Source organism: Schistocerca nitens, chromosome 4, assembly GCF_023898315.1.
Source record: "Schistocerca nitens isolate TAMUIC-IGC-003100 chromosome 4, iqSchNite1.1, whole genome shotgun sequence".
In the NCBI taxonomy this organism is placed as follows: domain Eukaryota; kingdom Metazoa; phylum Arthropoda; class Insecta; order Orthoptera; family Acrididae; genus Schistocerca; species Schistocerca nitens.
This window is the reverse complement of record NC_064617.1, coordinates 620,069,003-620,089,795: the sequence shown is the minus strand read 5'-3', so window position 1 is coordinate 620,089,795 and position 20,793 is coordinate 620,069,003. Positions and strand designations below refer to the sequence as shown.

General features: G+C 39.9%; 1 protein-coding gene across 1 annotated transcript in view; it reads right to left on the bottom strand.

Annotated features, from left to right (window-relative positions):
• Positions 1-20,793, bottom strand: part of LOC126252474 (membrane-bound alkaline phosphatase-like) — a 188,785-nt gene that overhangs the window by 18,481 nt on the left and 149,511 nt on the right. The window contains exons 5-6 of the mRNA XM_049953368.1: positions 11,273-11,407; positions 7,725-7,916 (exon numbers count right to left, since the gene is read on the bottom strand). Of these exons, the coding sequence (XP_049809325.1) occupies positions 7,725-7,916; positions 11,273-11,407 (327 nt within the window). The remainder of the gene's footprint in view (positions 1-7,724; positions 7,917-11,272; positions 11,408-20,793) is intronic.

Sequence of the window (20,793 nt, the reverse complement as noted above, 5' to 3'; positions counted from 1 at the left end):
TTACAGCCGCGAATAACATATTAAATAGAAAGCATCTACATATAGTAGTTCCGTATTATACAACTACATCTACATCTACATCTATATAGATACTCTGCAAATTACATTTAAGTGCCTCGCAGAGGGTTTATCGAACCACCTTCACAATTCTCTATTATTCCAATCTTGTATAGCGTGCAGAAAGAATGAACACCTCTATCTTTCCGTACGAGCTCTGATTTCCCTTATTTTATCGTGGTGATGGTTCCTTCCTATGTAGGTCAGTGTCAACAAAATATTTTCAGATTCGGAGGAGGAAGTTGGTGATTGGAATTTGGTGAGAAGATTTCGTCGCAACGAAAAACGCCTTTCTTTTAATGATGTCCAGCCCAAAACCTGTATCACTTCTGTGACACTCTCTCCCATATTTCGCGATAATACAAAACTTGCTGCCTTTCTTTGGACTTTTTCGATGTACTCCATCAGTCCTATCTGGTAAGGATCCCACACCGTGCAGCAGTATTCTAAAAGAGGACGGACAAGTGTAGTGTAGGCAGCCTCCTTAGTAGACCTGTTACATTTTCTAAGTGTCCTCTAAGTGTCCTGTCAATAAAACGCAGTCTTTGGTTAGCCTTCCCCACAACATTTTCTATGTGTTCCTTCAAATTTAAGTTGTTCGTAATTGTAATACCTAGGTATTTAGTTGAATTTACATTTTTTGGATTAGACTGATTGATCGTGTAACCGAAGTTTAACGAGTTCCTTTTAGCACTCATGTGGATGACCTCACACCTTTCGTTATTTAGGGTCAACTGCCACTTTTCGCACCATTCAGATATCTTTTCTAAATCGTTTTACAGTTTGTTTTGATCTTCTGATGACTTTATTAGTCGATAAACGACAGCGTCATTTGGAAATAACCGAGGGCGGCATCTCAGATTGTCTCCAAAATCGTTTATATAGATAAGGAACAGCATAGGTCCTACAACACTACCTTGGAGAAAGCCAGAAATCACTTCTGTTTTACTCGATGACTTTGCGTCAGTTACTACGAACTGTGACCCCTCTGACAGGAAATCACAAATCCAGTCACGTAACTGAGACGATATTCCATAAGCACGCAATTTCACAACGAGCCGCTTGTGTGGTACACTGTCAAAAGCCTTCCGGAAATCCAAAAATACGGAATCGATCTGAAATCCCTTATCAATAGCGCTCACCACGCCATGTGAATAAAGAGCTAGTTCTGTTTCACAGGAACGATGTTTTCTAAACCCATGTTGACTGTGTGTCAATAGACCGTTTTCTTCGAGGTAATTCACAATGTTCGAGCGCAATATATTTTCTAAAACCCTACTGCATATCGACGTTACCGATATGGGCCTGTAATTTAGTGGATTACTCCTACTACCATTCTTGAATATTGGTGTCACCTGTGCAACTTTCCAGTCTTTGGGTACGGATCTTTCGTCGAGCGAACGGTTGTATATGATTGTTAACTATGGAGCTAATGCATCAGCATACGGAGAAAGGAACCTGATTGGTATACAGTCTGGACCAGAAGACTTGCTTTTATTAAGTAATTTAAGTTGCTTCACTACTCCGAGGATAATTACTTCCACGTTACTCATGTGTGGAAAAATAAAAATGTTAACATCTTACAGAACTAACTAATTACATAACGAATACAGAAAAACCCCGGTGCGAAGCACAACGGAATTCAAGCGTATAAACATTTACGATACGTACAGACTTTTATAGGAAGAAAGATAAATACAGAATAGCTGGCTACAAAATCCTATGGAAAAGGTATGGGTATCTGAAACGGAAAAGAACTGACAAGTAACATATAACGACAATTAGGAAGCAACTCGTTATGTACTTAAATTTCTTATGGTTCAGAATGGAATGGAGGTAAAGGACAAACGATAAACCGGATTTATTACAAGATGGTCCACTTATAATTACGAAAATGCTGCACATTGTTAACGGGCAAAGATCCACCAAGCATTCAAATACCCAAGTAAGTGAAAAAAACGAGTTACTAGTTACATGACATGTATAAAAAAACGAAAATAAAGAAGGCATTATAACAAAGAAGACTCCACTATTCTCCAAACGATAAGTACAAACAAGAAATGAGAGCTAATCTCGTGAATGAGATGTCAAATGAGTTCCAGAACAATGTAGGTCATCATGGTTCTTACTCGGTTAGCGACCACAGATTATAATACGCTCTTTGATTAAGATCGTTTCCACTTCTTCACTGTAATTTTTAATTTTTTATTTATGTCACTACTACGTTTCCGGCTGTAGAGCCATACTCAAGTGTAATGGTGAAAAAAACTCAATAAACATCAAACATGGCGCTACAGCCGAAATAGCGACTGTGAAATAAATGAATAATACAAACTTACAGTCAAATAGTAGCAGTAATTACATTCAAGAAAGATAAAACTTAGCTCAATTATCTGCTGTGCAGGTACACAACCCTTAATAATTCTGGCAGCATCATGCTGCATATTACAACTGAGCAATATACCAGTGATGTGTTGTTGTTTTGGTCTTCAGTCCTGAGACTGGTTTGATGCAGCTCTTCATTCTACTCTATCCTGTGCAAGCCTCTTCATCTCCCAGTACCTACTGCAGCCCACAGCCTTTTTAATCTGCTTAGTGTATTCATCTCTTCGTCTCCCTCTACGATTTTTACCCTCCACGCTGCCCTCCAGTACTAAATTGGTGATCCCTTGATGCCTCAGAACATGGCCTACCAACCGATCCCTTCTTCAAGTCAAGTTGTGCCACAAACTCCTCTTCTCCCCAATTCTAATCAATACCTCCTCATTAGTAATGTGATCTACCCATCTAATCTTCAGCATTCTTCTGTAGCACCACATTTCGAAAGCTTCTATTTTCTTCCTGTCTAAACTATTTATCGTCCATGTTTCACTTCCATACATGGCTACACTCCATACAAATACTTTTAGAAACGACTTCCTGACATCTAAACTCGACGTTAACAAATTTCTCTTCTTCAGAACGCTTTCCTTGCCATTGCCAGTCTACATTTTATATCCTCTCTACTTCAACCATAATCAGTAATTTTGCTCCCCAAATAGCAAAACTCCTTTACTACTGTAAGTGTCTAATTCCCGCCGCATCACCCCACTTAGTTCGACAACATTCCATTATCCTCGTATTGCTTTTGTTGATGTTCATCTTATATCCTCCCTTCAAGACACCATCCATTCCGTTCAACTGCTCTTCCAAGTCCTTTACTGTCTCTGACAGAATTACAATGTCATCGGCTAACCTCAAAATTTTTATTTCTTCTCCATGGGTTTTAATACCTACTCCGAACTTTTCTTTCGTTTCCTTTACTACTTGCTCAATATACAGATTGAATAGCATCGGGGAGAGGCTACAACCCTGTCTCACTCCCTTCCCAACCACTGCTTCCCTTTCATGTCCCACGACTCTTATAACTGCCATCTGCTTTCTGCACAAATTGTAAATAGCCTTTCGCTCCCTGTATTTGACCCCTGCCACCTTCAGAATTTGAAAGAGAGTATTCCAGTCAATATTGTCAAAAGCTTTCTCTAAGACTACAAGTGCTAGAAATGTAGGTTTGCCTTTCCTTAATCTTTCTTCTAAGGTAAGTCGTAGGGTCAGTATTGCCTCACGTGTTACAACGTTTCTACGGAATCCAAACTGATCTTCCCCGAGGTCGGCTTCTACCAGTTTTTCCATTCGTCTGTAAAGAATTCGCGTTAGTATTTTGCAGTTGTGACTTATTAAACTGATAGTTCGGTAATTTCCACATCTGTGAACACCTGCTTTCTTTGGGATTGGAATTATTATATTCTTCTTGAAGTCTGAGGGAATTTCGCCTGTCTCATACATCTTGCTCACCAGATGGTAGAGTTTTGTCAGGACTGACTCTCCCAAGGCTGTCAGTAGTTATAATGGAATGTTGTCTACTCCTGGGGCCTTGTTTCGACTTAGGTCTTTCAGTGCTCTGTCAAACTCTTCACGCAGTATCATATGTCCCATTTCATCTTCATCTACCTCCTCTTCCATTTCCATAATATTATCCTCAAGAACATCGCCCTTGTATAGACCCTCTATTACTCCTTCCACCTTTCTGATTTCCCATCTTTGCTTAGAACTGGGTTTCCACCTGAGCTCTTGATATTCATGCAAGTGGTTCTCTTTTCTCCAAAGGTCTCTTTAATTTTCCTGTAGGCAGTATCTATCTTACCCCTCATGAGATAAGCCTCTACATCCTTACATTTGTCCTCTAGCCATCCCTGCTTAGCCATTTTGCACTTCCTGTCGATCTCATTTTTGAGACATTTGTATTCGTTTTTGCCTGCTTCACTTGCTGCATTTTTGTATTTTTTCCTTTCATCAATTAAATCAGTATCTCTTCTGTTACCCAAGGATTTCTACTAGCCCTGTCTTTTTACCTACTTGATCCTCTGCTGCCTTCACTATTTCACTCCTCAAAGCTACCCATTCTTATTCTACTGTATTTCATTTCCCTATTCCTGTCAATTGTTCCCTTATGCTCTCCCTGAAACTTTGTACAACCTCTGGTTCTTTCAGTTTATCCTGGTCCCATCTGCTTAAATTCCCACCTTTTTGCAGTTTCTTCAGTTTTAATCTACAGTTCATAACCAATAGATTGTGGTCAGAGTCCACATCTGCCCCTGGAAATGTCTTACAATTTAAAATCTGGTTCCTAAATCTCTGTCTTACCATTATATAATCTATATGAAACCTTTTAGTATCTCCAGGGTTCTTCCATGTATACAACTTTCTTTCATGATTCTTGAACCAAGTGTTAGCTATGATTAAGTTATGCTCTGCACAAAATTCTACCAGGCGGCTTCCTCTTTCATTTCTTACCCCCAATCCATATTCACCTACTACGTTTCCTTCTCTCCCTTTTCCTACTACAGAATTCCAGTCACCCATGACTATTAAACTTTCATCTCCCTCACTACCTGAATATTTTCTTTTATCTCATCATACATTTCATCATTTTCTTCATCATCTGCAGAGCTAGTTGGCATATAAACTTGTACTACTGTAGTAGGCGTGGGCTTCGTGTCTGTCTTGGCCACAATAATGAGTTCACTATGCTGTTTGTAGTAGATTACCCGTACTCCTTTTTTTAAATTCATTATTAAACCTACTCCTGCATTACCCGTATCTGATTTTGTATTTATAACCCTGTATTCACCTGACCAAAAGTCTTGTTTCCCCTGCCACCGACCTTCACTAATTCCCACTATATTCAACTTTAACCTATCCATTTCCTTTTTTAAATTTTCTAACCTACCTGCCCGATGAGTTATTAGAATACAGAATTTTATGCTCAAAGAACGATTAATAATACCACTTTCTGTACTGTACAGATAATTATTGTACATAAACATACATACCAGTAAATTTTAGTATCGCTCAGTTCTCAATAACTACTTTGAACTTTCCATGCAGTATACTAAAAATGCCAGTTGGCGCCAGTAGACCGTACGACTGTGTCGAGGTACGTTATTTACAGTTCTGTTCATTTATAGTTCCGTTTGTATGATGGTAGGACAAGTTGCGAAAGAAGATATTACACGCAGCGAAAGTAATTGAAATTCCTTCTGATTCGAGGGTGAAGATAATAACTTTGCACATAGAAGTCTACAGTATTCAACAGATAAAATTGCAGGCTTCCTTCAGAAGAGTTGTCAAAACCATACACCAGCATCAAGAAAGAGACTCCTATGATGATCGTCCTCGCTCAGGAGCATCCACGATAACATCAGAATACCATGAAAAGTACGTGGTAGTGACCAGTAAACATAATAGACTCAAAATTTTCCGTAAATTGACTGATGAACTAAACGTAACTAGGGATACAACAGTGAGTGAGTCAACAGTGAGACGGCGCGTGTCATAAAGCAACCTCCATGGTCAGATAGTAGCAAGGAAATCATCAAAAGATGTCTCTCGCAGTGGGAGATTAAACGTTAGGGGAAAGGTTCAAGCATGGGCCACGGCCTGTCAGACCGGAAGTTTTAAGTGAATTACCTTGTGATGAGTTTGACAGGAGGATCCGAAAACGGGGCATCACGAGTGGAACAAAGTTGTGGGAGATCCTGCAGACTAATTCCAACTGAAACCCATTGCAAAATTCACCCATTACATTCCGAGAGTATGCTACGCAGAGATTAAAGCAAAGGAGGCTATTCTGAGGAATCCTAAATTTAGTGGTTTTTTTTACCTATGTATTGTTTGAGTTTCATATTCACTTAGAAAGCAATAAAATGCAATGTATTTACTTTCCATTGTCCATAATCATGTGGTGTTTCCAAACTTGCAGAGGATGTTGTATGTCCAAAACATGTAATGAGATACCTATTGAAACAAAATTCACTTACTTCTGCACTTACTGCTGCTTACAAGATGACGGCTTTCAGGGCCTGTCTTCCATACACGCAGATGTCGGTGGTGAGGCGACATTACGATAGCCACAGTACATGACCAGTGCAAAAAAAAAAAAAAAAAAAAAAAAAAAAAAAAAAAAAAAAAAAGGTTCTGAGCACTATGGGACTTAACTGCTGAGGTCATCACTCCCCTGGAACTTAGAACTACTTAAACCTAACTAACCTAATGACACCACAAACATCCATGCCCGAGGCAGGATTCGAACCTGCGACCGTAGCGGTCGCGCGGTTCTAGACTGTGGCGCCTAGAACCGCTCGGCCACACCGGCCGGCCATGACCACCGCATGATGATGATGTTGAAATATAGTAATGACTGTATGAAATATTAGAGATATCAGCGTTACTGAAATAGTGTTAAGAAATTTGATCATTACTTTAGTCATTACTTTAGTGCCAAATTTAAATACTGACATCTAACAGAAATGTGTGGCAGCAGTACAGAAGGGATGACATGCAGCTGTGGAAGTTGACTGGTCAAAGGAAGAGTGAGACACCACATGTTAGTTTAGGAAATATAAACAAATCTAAAATATAGGAACAGACAGCTATGATAAATACGTAAATGGCACTGACAGGTGCTGGTTCGGTGTTGGACATAAAGAAAACGACTGGGATATGTTGAGGGGGAAGTGGTTTTACACAAGACGCAGGTTACAGAGCAGCTATTTCCAGTGTGGTGTGGCCGAAATGCGAGGAGATGGAGTGTTACGTAGAGGTACAGCCTAGATGCCGGACTTATACTTTCTGGCATTACAATTATGGAATGATGATAAGTATTTGCTATGTGGTTAAGATGTACTGAGGACACCAGTGACTAGATGAAGGAAAGAGAGCGTGAGAAAAACACTTCGCTTACCAATACTGGCTTCGGAACAGGGGACACTTTTATGCTAAAAATTTGCGCCAAAATGGCTCTGTTGTGATCATATAAAGCACTAATACAGGAACCGTACAAAATTGAAATCTAACGCAAGCGCGAACTGCGAAAGGATTCGTAAAATGTATCCTCCGTCTACAGGCCTGACGTTCCCCCCGGTACTGACCGACCGCCGTGTCATCCTCCATCAGTGCTGGATTCTGTATGGAGGGACGAGTATTCTGGAAACCGCTCTCCCAGCCGTTGCGTATTTCGTAAAGTGTGTATATGATTGACAATAAGTTCACTTATAAAATCAGAAGAAATATTCATAGGTTCTCTACATTCGAATATCGGATATCTTTGAAGTGAAAGAGCTGCTTACCAAAAATGTCGTTGCCCCTGGGAGGGGAGCCGCTAAAACTCAGGCTGTGTGCATGGTCGGCCATGACGACAACTAAGGTGTCACTTTCGTTTGTCAGCTCCAGTACGACTTGTAGCGCTGCTTCCAGTTCCAGCGTCTCGTCCAGAGCCTTTTGTGCTAGATTTAGCCCATGAGCCTTATCCATTAGGGCAGCTGCGTTAGAAATAAGCAAAGAAGGCGCATTTAACGTAGTGGAAATGATTTCCTGCAACGCGATTGAATGAATCTTCACGTATGTTAATTTACAAACGTTTTATATGAAAAATTAGAATTTTTCTGCAATATAGTTTATTTTTTAGATAATAGAAATAATTCAAGTATTTTAGTTAAAGTAATCGTTTTTATTGCACAAAGTCTAGTAAATACAAATAAATCAATCAAGATAGTAAGCACCAATTTACCAATAAGCAATAAATAAACCAAGATATTAAGCACCACCTTACTACTACCCTCTGAATTAAGTTTATACATGGTACATAATTCTAGCAATCAGGTGATCAATGACATGCCTGTTAATTTTTCTTATCGATCGATTTCATCTTTCAATCTTGTCATTAAGTTTTACCAGTGTACATTACACATTACAGATATTTTTGCTCAACAACAGTATGTTAAATCAATTAAACCTGTGAACAACTGTAACCGTTCGCTCTATGAATTGCTGGTTAATTTTTGTGTTCATTCGTTTCAGGGTCAGTTTTATCATGAAATTTTACTACCTACGTAAGCTTGCAGACCCTCTGAAGAGCCTCATCATATCCGGTTTTGCTACCAATTTGTGTAATATTATCTGAATTTAAAGGAATTTTATTTAGTTGGTAAGTGTTATGCTTCATAGATCATTTGCACAATAAATCGTAATGATGTGGAACTAATCATTTATATTCAAATAAGTAATTTGTAAAATTAGACACGTGCTGATTTTTTTTTAAAGTATACAGACGTGACTTAAAAATTCCTACCCATCTCCTTTTACACATTACAGTTACAGAAATTTCTCTACGGAAGAGGTACGGTTTTATCAGTCTGTTAACAACTGCCCTACCACGTTCTTTTTATCCCTTGTGTACGAAAGTGGTTTGTCTAGATATTTTTGTAAGTAAGTTATTTCATATTGTAATAATTTGGTTGTGCATTTTCATTAACTTCTCATTACCAGTCACAGCACATACTACACAAACTCTACACACACTATCAAATATTAACAGAATTGTGACAATGACACGTGGTTTGAATTCGCTGTGCCACAATTGCCCGTTTGCTTGCTAGAAAAACTTAATCAGCATCCTGTCGAAATGAGTTAGATGTTGACCTCAGAACGGGCTAAAATGTTAGTATTATCCGTATGAAAGCTTTGGTGTAAGATTTCCAGATAAAATAATATAGCGTGAAAACGTGAAATTAAAGAAGGGTTTTACTGTCTTTTACTTGTGTGCCGCTCTTAGTGAAACCCTTAATCTGTGTTACTGAAGTAATATTTCACTATATAGGTCATCCTGGTTACTGTTTACTATTTGATTTTATATTTGGTTTAGTAAGAAGTTAGCGTTAGCAATTTATTGTACAGTTTTTTGTTGTTTCTTTCTTCTTGGAAAATGAAAGTTCAGCCTGAATTTTGTTCCTTGTTGATGGGTACAGCTATTTGTGCAGTTAGCGATTTCTTTGTGTGCATAACTAAATGGTCGATATATTCACGTGGTGTAGATATAATTCCCAAAATTTTGAACAGAACTTTACAGTGAGCCTGATTGATACTTTTTTAGATAATTCTTATGACCGTTTTCTGTAGTATGAAAACTGTTCATTTTGTGAAATCTGTCGCTGAGTGTATGGCCGAAGGGTATACTGTATAACAGAAACACCATGGCTCTTATGAACTGATGGCAGGTCTCTCAGGCCATAACATGCTGATAACTTCTTGTTTGCTACTATACCGCTGGATTTGCGTAACTTCAACTGGAAATTGTTTGCTACTTAGTATGTCTACATTTAATTTAACGTATCATTTTTCCATTTTTAAACTGAAATTCACGGTTTTTATTTCAGTTCAATGTAACTTTATATATTTCAACAATTTTAAATATCCTTGACAGTTTCAATCACGTTCTACGCAAGGAGTACTCTTTTCCACTGACTGTAATGTTGCTGTCATCAGTAAATACAATTTTTCCTTATAAAAACTAAAATACCAAAAACATTTGAAAGTCATCCATAAATAAAGTGCACTTAACTGAAATTCTCACTTATGAAGTAATACGAATCGCTATCCAAAAAATGGTCACATTTGTACCTTTGTGTTTACAGTTCTGGTTATCATGTACAACATATCATCAACGCCATATTTAAAATGAGGTAGAGAGAGAATGGATCGTGAAAAACCGAATCCACGGATGACCTTTGCTTCGATCTGTCTGAGGAAATTATGCCTCCAAGTAGTGTCATAGGCTTTCTCAAGGTCAAAAAACACGTTCTTAAGGTTTCCGCAGGACTCCAAAATATATCAAACCAACGAGGCTATGATTCACTTTAACATGGGATGAAATCACAATCTAGGGAAAAATCGGAAAGTTTTCTTCCACAGTTTCTGTAGAATAGCTGATTATAAAATTTTAAGAAGTTAGCGTTCGTATATATAGATATGCTACGAATTCAATAATATTCGTATTCTATTTTTGCGATAAGGCAATAGTTTCTGTCATGTAAATGCTCTATGCATAAGTGCATAATATTCATACAAAAGTTTTTAATGATCAGCTGTGGTTGACTGCATATGTGTCATAATATTACCTTTCATTTGATACTGTGGAAATAACAATATTTGATACTTTTCTCTTAACACTGATTAATAACCAAAACACGTTATATTTGAGTCGAAGACATATCCAGCACCTACTGAATGTTGGCTGACTTCTCACAACGGACAGTGTTTCATACATCATTAGATTTGGAAGTGATTCAGAACAGTTCGAAATAATTCCAGACAGTGTGAAGACTAGACCAGCACTGTATCGAACTGCTTTTGCAACGCTTTTAAGATGGGCAAGCGTAAAGTAACTGTTACACGTATGTGTCACATGCTAAAGTAGCAATGCAAAAATATATATTGAACATTACCGTGTCACTAAATGGGACACCATTAATAACAAGTAATCATCGGGGACTGGTACAACAAAATCGCATTTATCTAACAAACAATTCATCTGCGGACCCTGGTCGTTGAAACGCTACTGATTTCAGTATCGTGTACTTTCAGCTGCGTCCCTAATTACAGTGAACCCCCTGAATAGTTAAAAATACGTTTTATTTTACCACATATCTTAGGTGGGGAATATTCATAATAAATTACAGTTATAAACAGATATTACATTTACGCTACTGGTAAAGAGTTACTCAGTTAAATACGGAAAAATAAGTCTCTTTTTTGTTAAGCGGGGATAACGTGCTCGTACCTCTACCGGGATGCATTGAGTCAGGAAGCCGTTCGTCACTGTGTTTATCAGTACGCTTACCGCAGACGAGCAGGATGAAGCCGTTGTACTCCCTCTGCAGCGCTGTGATGGCAGCACGCGTCATTTCCGACAACCTTGGAGTGGAGCTGTCCGCAGTGTCCAGGTGGAATGGCAGTTCAGACGCGCCGAAAAGCCCTGTCAACAGCGCCACAATAGAGAACTCACTCCCTTTTCCCCTCGACCGTAACACGTGGTACACTACACGTGCCGTCTTCTTTTTGGCAAGGGACAGTTACAATCATTTTTGCATAATTCATTTCATCAGCTTTCCATATGACTAAACGTTAGTAAAATAGTTATTTATTGTTAGTTCTAACGGGACAGAACTGAGGATATGTTAGACGCTGATCAGTTTGGCGTTAGGAAAGGTTTTTATTTTATTTATTCGTATGGCTAGGGTCCCCCGTCGGGCAGACCGTTCGCCGGGTGCCGGTCTTTCAATTTGACGCCACTTCGACGACCTGTAGTCGATGAGGATGAAAGCATGATGATGAGGACAGCACAACACCCTGTCCCTGGGCAGAGAAAATTCCCCGACCCAGCCGGGAATCGAACCCGGGCCCAGAGGATTGACAATCCGTCACACCGACGATTTTTTTGTGTCCATTTTGTTCGTTGTTGATCGTTGTGTTTGGTCGCTGCGGACGTCACATGACATCCGTACACGTTTGTTTTTGATGCTTCCACTCAGTTTTTTTTATTACAGAGGCCAACCAGCTCTGTGACCCAACACGCTGAGCTATCGTGCCGGTGGTTCAGTTACCGGGGGCGGACGTTAGGAAAGCTAACGACAGCAAGGAAGCGCTGCTGACGTTGCCCTTGATAATGGAAGCAAGGCTGAAGAAAAATAAAGACTTTCAAATGATTTGTCGACCTGGAAGAAGAATTCGAGAATGAACATGGTGCTCGATGTTCTAAAGTCTGAGAAACGTAGGAGTAAGCTATATGGAAAGGCGAGTAACATGCAGTGCATAAAAGAACTAAGAGGGAACAATAGTGTTGGAGTACCAAAGACAATGTCCTCGGATGAAAAAGGGTGTAAGACAGGGATGCAATCGTTCGCCCCTACTTTTCAGTCTATACCTCGAAGAACACTGACGATAATAAAAGAAAGATCGAAGAGTGAAATTAAAATTCATGGTGAAAAGTTATGAATGTTAAAAATCGCTGATGACGTTGATATGTACAGTGACAGTGAAGAAGAACTACAGGATCCGTTGAACTGGATGAATTGTCTAATGAGTACAGAATATGGACTGAGAGCAATTCGATGAAAGCCAAAACTAGTGAGAAGTAGCAGAAACAATAATAGCGAGAAACTCAATATCAAAATCGGAATTCTGCTTCCTTGGAACCAAAATAATCCATGATTGACAAATCAAGGTGGACAAAGAGACTAGCACAAGATGCATTTCTTTGGATGTACATTCGAAACACGGCATTCTGTGGTAGAGGATTATCGACCGTAGGAAAACCGGCAGACAGGAGAGTCGAAGAATTTGCGTTGTGGTCTACAGAAGAATGTCGAAAATTAGGTAGACTGATAAATTCAGGAATGGAAGTTCTGATCCGAATAAGCGAGGAAAGGAACAGACGGAAACATTGACAAAATAAGCAAGGAGATATGTTATGACACCAGAGAATAGCTTCCATGGTACTAGAGGAAGCTCTAGTGGGTGAAAACTGAAGATAAAAGCAGAGATTTAAATACACACAAAAAATAAAAAAAGGAGTGATGCAAAGTACGGCAACTCACCGAAAGACTATTACGGTGGTACGTACATAAATACAAGCTCATTAGTTTTGCAAACGTAAGGTACACTTCGCATATCGAGAAAGTCGTCGAATATTCATTATACCCAAGAAAAAATGTACATTCACGTACATCAGGCTTCATATTTTTGTTCTGGTACCCATCACCACAGATTTATATTAAAAAACGTTTTGACCGAGATTTCCGGGAGGATTCCATTGGTAAGAATGGAATAGGCTGAACAGGAGATCTCCTCTCAAACGTTTCCAATTGTGACGCCATCTGCATCACTAACAGCTCGCCTGAGGTTCGAATGAAAAGTTTCCGAGTCTCCAGTGGATCAATACAACCCGTTCTACCTTTAGTGGTAGATACGTAGGTGCACATTGTACAGGCGAGGCAACCAATCTCATTGTATTCTACTGGGATATCATTAAGATCCGTAATGGAGTGGTTTCCCTTTCCCTTCTTCATTTTATGCCACTGATCAATTGATTTCTCAGACCAAACGGAAATGAGTGCCCCTGACCACCGCCTATCCATCCTCGGTCTACCGGCGGCCTCTAGGTCCCTTTCAGTCGCCTTTTATGACTAGCAGAAGCTACAGTGGCTGAATTCTAACCTGCAAACTAAAAGAGTAATGGCTAGGAAATGAAACAATAAAACAAAGTTTTCCAAGGAAAAACCATTACGATATGACATAGCGTCGACCTGCGGTATACTTTCCATGTCGCTTTTTTGTATCTTTCGTTAAATGCCATCCTTGTTGTATAATAGACTATACGTAGATCTACGTATAAAATATTGAACCCATATACTTTCTGTCTTATTATTGCTGCATCCAGAGAAATTACACGGAGGAACACAAGGGTAACGTGTTGTAATAGTAGATGTGATGACGATCGGTGGCGTGGTTATTTGCACGATGCGTGAGTGCCGCGAAAGGTTAAAGCAGAGAATTCTGTAAAATTAGTTATCGAAGTGGAAACTGGTGTAAAAAGAGTGTCAAGTGTCGCACATCTTGTGATAATGTCAAAAAAGAAAAACCGGTTCAGATTATCAAGCACTTGAAAACCTGTGTGCGGTGCGCTGCACGTATTCGGAGGAAGAACGCCACGATGTGGAATGTCCTTTTTATAGATGGCTATATGTAACGAATAATTTATAAGTAGTGCAGTTGTGAGACACAGCACGTCTCATTCTTTCCAGTTAATTCTCAATAAATTTTCCCGCCTTTGTTCATATATAAATTAGCTGCTGCAGTGAATGAAATCTGTGTCTGTGCGCATTTTTAAGGTCCATCTCGAACAAACATAAACAGGTTTACAAATCTTTGCTGTTATACTACAGGGATCCATTCTCTCATCGCATCATCCGTTATTTCCACGATCAATTTCGTTAAATTCGAGAAAGAAGAGGCACGACACTAGATAGAGCTACAACGGGGTAAACGATTGTAGCCTTCATTCTTGACCTCCATCAGCTAGAAGCAACGTTCACGCATATGTCTTTCATCATCGAAAAATATTGACACCAAACAGCGGTGAGAACAATGTGGATTGTGACATGTACGTGCTGAGTGCAGTAGACATTTCAGTGTAAAGTCTGCTTTGTTTTATTTGGTGAGAGAAGCTACTTAAAAGCTTTCTCGAAAGTGGAATTAAATGAATATTTCTGATATTTACTTGATCGTACTGGAGTGCATCTCATCAGCAAATCTAAACTGATTCTCTCTCACACATACACATACATATGTGAACAAAATATTATTTTTATTACTGTCACAGTGGTCATCATTCTCCCAGAAATAAAACCAGTCACAACCACCCTGTTCCTAATAAGGTTTCGAGGAGGTTTCCCTTGGTTATCAGGGTAATCCAGGAAGTACCCTACTAGTTATTCACAATGGAGAACCCTTCTCCTCATTTTCAGACTCCTCTGATATTTGGCTAAAAAGAGAAATGTTCTACACAGCCCGCTGAGCTCACATGAATAGGGAATGAAAGACGACACACTATCATAAAATTTTAGCTTTTATTTGGAAAATGAGCAATATCGTTCTGAAAATAAAACGGCTCCAACCCTCCAGTCCGACAAAGGTTTTCGGTCATCGCTTGAATGTTGCGACTGAATTTCCCCCTCGAAAGTTGTCAGTAAATCCACCTTTCATACAATTTTGTAGTTTTATCAGGTTCTAAAGGGGGTCTTTTCTCTGCCTGTGGCTTCTCATACTTTTCATGACACAGAGGAAGATCACGCTAGGAACCGAAACTGAGTTTCATTTTATTTTCATTTTCATTTCATTTGATACTCAGCACATCGTGGCCATGTAACCATCTGTCCTAAGCATTGATGAGTGCTGGATTAAACACTTGCAACTTGGTGAACTCAGCTGGGATTTCTTGACAGCTTAGAAGCAGAAGTCTGAGAACAGGAACTTTCAAAGCCAGCTTATGGGCCGCTCAGAAGGGTTTTATCAGCTCTTGCGATTCGCTCCTTCAGATACACGCGCGAGCAACACGTATTTTCAAATTTTACATGTTGAACTGATGCAAAATTTTAAGGAGACAGGTGTCGTCTCACCTGTCTTCTAATTGAAGTAGGCGCCCAGCTGCATTGAAAATTTCATGTTGTTAATTTGTCAGTTCGTCCCCTCCAGTTTTTTTCGGGTCTATCTGCATTGAGGCAGGTTGGATTTTGGGCAGAGTTGGTCAGTCACAGAACATGTGCAGAGTTGTTCTGTGGTGAGTAGGATGTCTCTCCCATGCGCACAGTTAAACGGCGAGTTAGATTTTTCTAGTTAGGAACTTTCTGTAACTGTAAAGTCATTTGTTGCAAGCATTATGAGGTTCTTGCGGGTGACAATTTTGGTATCAGTTAACTAAATTCAGATTGGGCAGCAGTTATTCATTACAAGGTCACGATTCACTTTATGTAACGTGATTCAAAATGAGCTCTGTGTTTCTTTCCGCTGCCAGCTTGTCGGCTGTGAGGTTGTCGACTGAACTTTGGCTAGAAAATGATGAACGTTGTCTTCGATTGTTGTGTCAATGTTTGAGTACCTACGTGTGAGCATATAAGCGTCCATGTTGCGTCCGTCATCTAGCGTAATCTTCGCTGAATACTGATGTTTAATAGAGTTTACCCTTATAGAAACATAATGTTAGGATTTTATACACGTTAAGGTTTAATGGATCTCAGAGTTTACCCTTATGGAAACGAAGTGTTAGGATATTATACGCGTTACACGTTTAATGAATCAGAGGCGTATGCCCCAGTACGAGAATAAATTTCCTATAGGTGTCAGTTTACTTCGTTAACCTTTTCCCCAATGTGCCTAACAGTACGCCTTCCATGATCCCATGATCGCTAACTCCATGCGCCCTATGAGAGAAAGTTACTAGGAAGCATGCAGTTAAGATCAATCCCTGATCGGTCGATCTAATCTGTGGTAGAAAGATTTCTATTGTTCATTTCTTTTTTGATGGAACCTAGGTGTAAAATCGAATTATAATTTCTGGTATTTCAGGCTACTTGTCCCTCAGGAGAAGTTGTAGGATATTAAGCAATGTATTTGCCCACTTTGAAAATAAAGGCTAAAAAATTTCCTGTAATAGAACCAAAGATAGTTTCACCAAATAATCAACTTCTAATATTTAGACATTTGGACAGTTATGAAACCGTTGGCGTCTTTTATGTGGCGTTGCCAGAATATTTTAGATACAGCAGATCTTATGGGAAGCGTTAGATCCTAGGAAATTATTAACGTGTAATTATTTATTGCGGGAGTAATGTACTTTCTGTGATGTATGACATCACAGCGTTGTAATTCCGGCACCGTAAACAACTGCATTGTCTTCTTATTATTTTTCATGTTTATTTCGAGTGGTAGTAATTTTATGTGTTAATGATATGTGTATGCACGTTAAATAACAGGTGTCTATGATCAGTTACCAACAGGTATAAGGTGGCTTTCTTAAAACACATTTGTGATATATCGTTTGCTACTCTGAGTAGTGTGACAGACTCGAAAGTTATTTGAAATGGATTGTGAACAGAGCGTTAACGCGTCAAATCACGTCCACGGAAGGGAAGCAGAAAATATTTTAGAGGACCAGAGTGTTCTGTTTATGGAAAGTGAACACTCAAACAATATGAGATCAGAAACAGAGTTTCCGTGCCTATCGGATTTACTGACCACGGAGTCCATGAGAGACCACGCAAGAACAGGCAGCCTCAACAGGGGGCAAGATCTTCCCTCACCAGAAAATCGGGTAACGCAGGAGACCACCGAATCTACTGAACCCATGGCAACGAAAACTATGCCCGCAGCAGGCACGCCATCTTCGTCCTATTTTGATTTCGTTGTTTCAAAAACTTCATGTTACAACAATTTGAGTTACAAAATAATGAATTCAGAATTATGCAAGCACAGAGCACTGATTTAGGTGATTAGAGCAAAGCACAAAACATCAACATTGAAAAAATTAAGTGACGATGGGGAGAAATTTGTACGGAATTACAAACGAATAAGCAATGGTGTCAAGTTGTGAACAAGCTAGAGGTTGAATCGATTACTATTGTTTGGCTGCTGTCTGTTAATGCTGAGAGGAGCACAGGGAGCACATCACCAACTAGTGCTTCTGAGTAGATGTTGCGGATGGACCTCGTGTTTTTCTGGGAGAAGGACTGAATTTTAATATTAATAGAGCTGATACGTTTTCTCATGGCAGCGGTAGACTGACTGTTGCCATTGGTTGGTTGGTTTGAAAGGGGGCAAGGGACCAAACGGCTTGGTCATCGGTCCACTGTTGCCATTGTTCAGTATGGTAGTATCGGTGAAGTTGGTGGAACTGTAAGTTTCCGTCATTGTGATTTAATTACTTGCCGTAAGTTTAATGTGTTTGAAATGTATAATAGAGATATTGGTACATCTTATTTTAATGCAAAAACACCTTTTGTTGTGAGAACGGGCAGCCGTTGTCGGGTTGACCTTGATGAGGCAGTTTATGTTTGCTGGAAAGGATATGGTGTACGTGGAACCGTACATTTTGTTGCTGATTTTACTGCATATTTTCATAAATAAAGTCTGTGTCATTGAAAAATCTACACCTTTATCTTGCCAAAAGCCGAAAAACGATTCTTGGTGCTGTAGCTCTTAGGAGCACTCTGGAATGCTCTCTGTGTGAAGCACCCCTCCGTATCTCTGGGACTCGCAGCACGTTTGCGTTGTTGTAACTTAGAGCTGTATTGTTGAGCCGAGCATTGTTGTACTGGAGGAGACAAAGATATCCACATGTGTGCATATTCAAAAAATGGTGCAAATGACTCTGAGCGCTATGGGACTTATCTTCTGAGGTCATCAGTAACCTAGAACTTAGAACTACTTAACCTAACTAACCTAAAGACATCACACACATCCATGCCTGAGGCAGGATTCGAACCTGCGACCGTAGCGGTCGCGCAGTTCCAGACTGTAGCGCCTAGAACCGCTCGGCCTCTCCGGCCGGCTGTGTGCATATTATCTGAGTGGTGAGGTGCAAGAAGATTTATTATACTTGTATTTTTATTTCAAGACCGTAGGTATAATGCTGTGAACATTTACGTTTTTCGAGCTTTCTATTATGGATGCGTAGTTACAGTTGTCTGGATGACGTGATGTTTCTGTTCTTGCATGTTGAGAAACGAAGTTTGATTTCTGCAATTGCTTGTCTCTTGATCTCTCTACCGGAGACTGTTCACAATGTGTAGGAGTGCTTGGTTACAGATATATGCACGTCGGGTATGGGTTCATTGAATGCACTGGAAAAAAGGCACAACGGCACTGTGTTGAACTTCTCCCGCAACGAGGGCCACGTCAGTTCTTTTGCATCTGAGGGTTGTTTCATTACTCTGTGTTGTGTGTGGTACCTTTTAGTTATAGCGTCTTATCGGTGTCTTCACTGTTGTGAAGGTATTTTTGACAGAAACAAGGGTGATTGTGATAACAAAGTGAATTAATTATAATTAAATTATTACTCTGTAATGAGTTGCTGGAAGCTGTAGGCTCGTTGTATCAAATTACCCAGGAAGTATAACGGAAAATCTTAAGAAAGTTTGTTCGTGGAGCTCTGATTCACCAGTACACAACTTCTACGCGATTCGTAGAACTAATCTCAGATTCTGTAAACATAAAGGAATTATAGACATTAGCTGCGAGTGGCCGTTGATTAAATCAATGAGGAAAGTTGAAAATTTGTGCAGGACTGCGATTCAAACCAAAGTCTGTTCTTACTAGGCAGATGTGGTGTCCCATGTGCCATTCGGACACAGTCATCGAAACTGCACGGACTACCAAAGCACGCCACAAATCAGACGCAAATTGTCAACTTATCCGCACACTCCTGATATAACGGCGCTTGCCCATTATTCTTATTACTCGCGGCATTTCGCCGATTCTCTTAAGAGTTCGAGCCTGGTGTTCATCCGCTTTGACGAGATGACTGGGAAAGGGTCAATACGTTTGTACTGTGTGGATAAGTTGGGAATTTGGGTCAGACGGGAGCCATGATGGGTAGTCCGCGCAGTTTCTAGCGGATATGTCCGGAAGGGACAGTTCTCAGCGCTTTTGCCTAGTAAGCAGGAGACCCGGGTTCGAATCCTGATCCGGCAAAAATTTTCAACTTTCACTGTTCATTTATTCAGTGCCCACTCGCAGCCATTGTCTGTAATTCCTTTGTTCCTTAATTCATAGCGGCTGCTGGATCAAAATTATATCTCTTCTTTAGGACATGTCCGAATGAAAAAATCGGCGAAGCGGTCAGAGGCAGCCTAGATCACGCGCGAGACGGGAGCAAGTGAACCATCCGAAGGCAAGGTTGAACAAGCAGCAGCAAGTACTGTAGAAGCCAATCCTGCATGATAAAATAAACACAAACTGTAACCAGATAAGAGCGGAAACTGCAGGTGAAAATGAAAAGTGAGGTGGAAAATTTCGTAAAACCGGAACGTAGATAATCAATGGAAGGGAACACTTCATTTTCTTAAAACAGGCCGCAGATAAATTCTCATATCAAATGGAACAAGACCTGTCACAGCAAGTTAGGATGGATTACAGCATCACGAAAAAAATTCGCTAAAGCGTGCATCCTTTGAGACAGGGCACAATATGCAACTGCACAAGACTGAACCGTGGAAGCGACCATGATTTATCGCAACTATTATTGCGATCTTTTTCTTAAGCAATTTTGTAAAATTGCTATAACATAAATCCCTAATGTAAACGTTATTCTTGGGATAATGTTGTACACTCAAATTTCAATATACTTTTCAATTGCTTTGCCTCACAGCTTTTTCAGCTCAAGAGAACTGAATCGTCAGCCTTATGAGCAACTGAACCATCCACTGATTCTGAGAGAAACCTGTCTTGTCGGTATGGCAAATGGATTAGTTCTGCGTGTCATATGAGTGAGATGTGACAGACCTTATAAAAACTTTGGGTCGTCATTCTAGCGCAGAATTGGTAATACTTTGGATACCAGTGCATCCAGAGCTGCCTGCCACATAGATTAGTCAATTTCTGAGAATGTACTGGCATGACCACGTTCCCTGTAACTGTCAGAGGTGTAAAGCGACCACCTTGATTCGTGAAAAATGGCCACCGGCAGTATCATCTGGTCAGCAACGTGTTGATGGCGGGGTAACTGTTGAATATAGAAATTGAAGCAGTGGTTGGATGGGGCAGAATTCAGCAAATTAGCTGCAAGTGAAACGCCGAACAACAGATTCC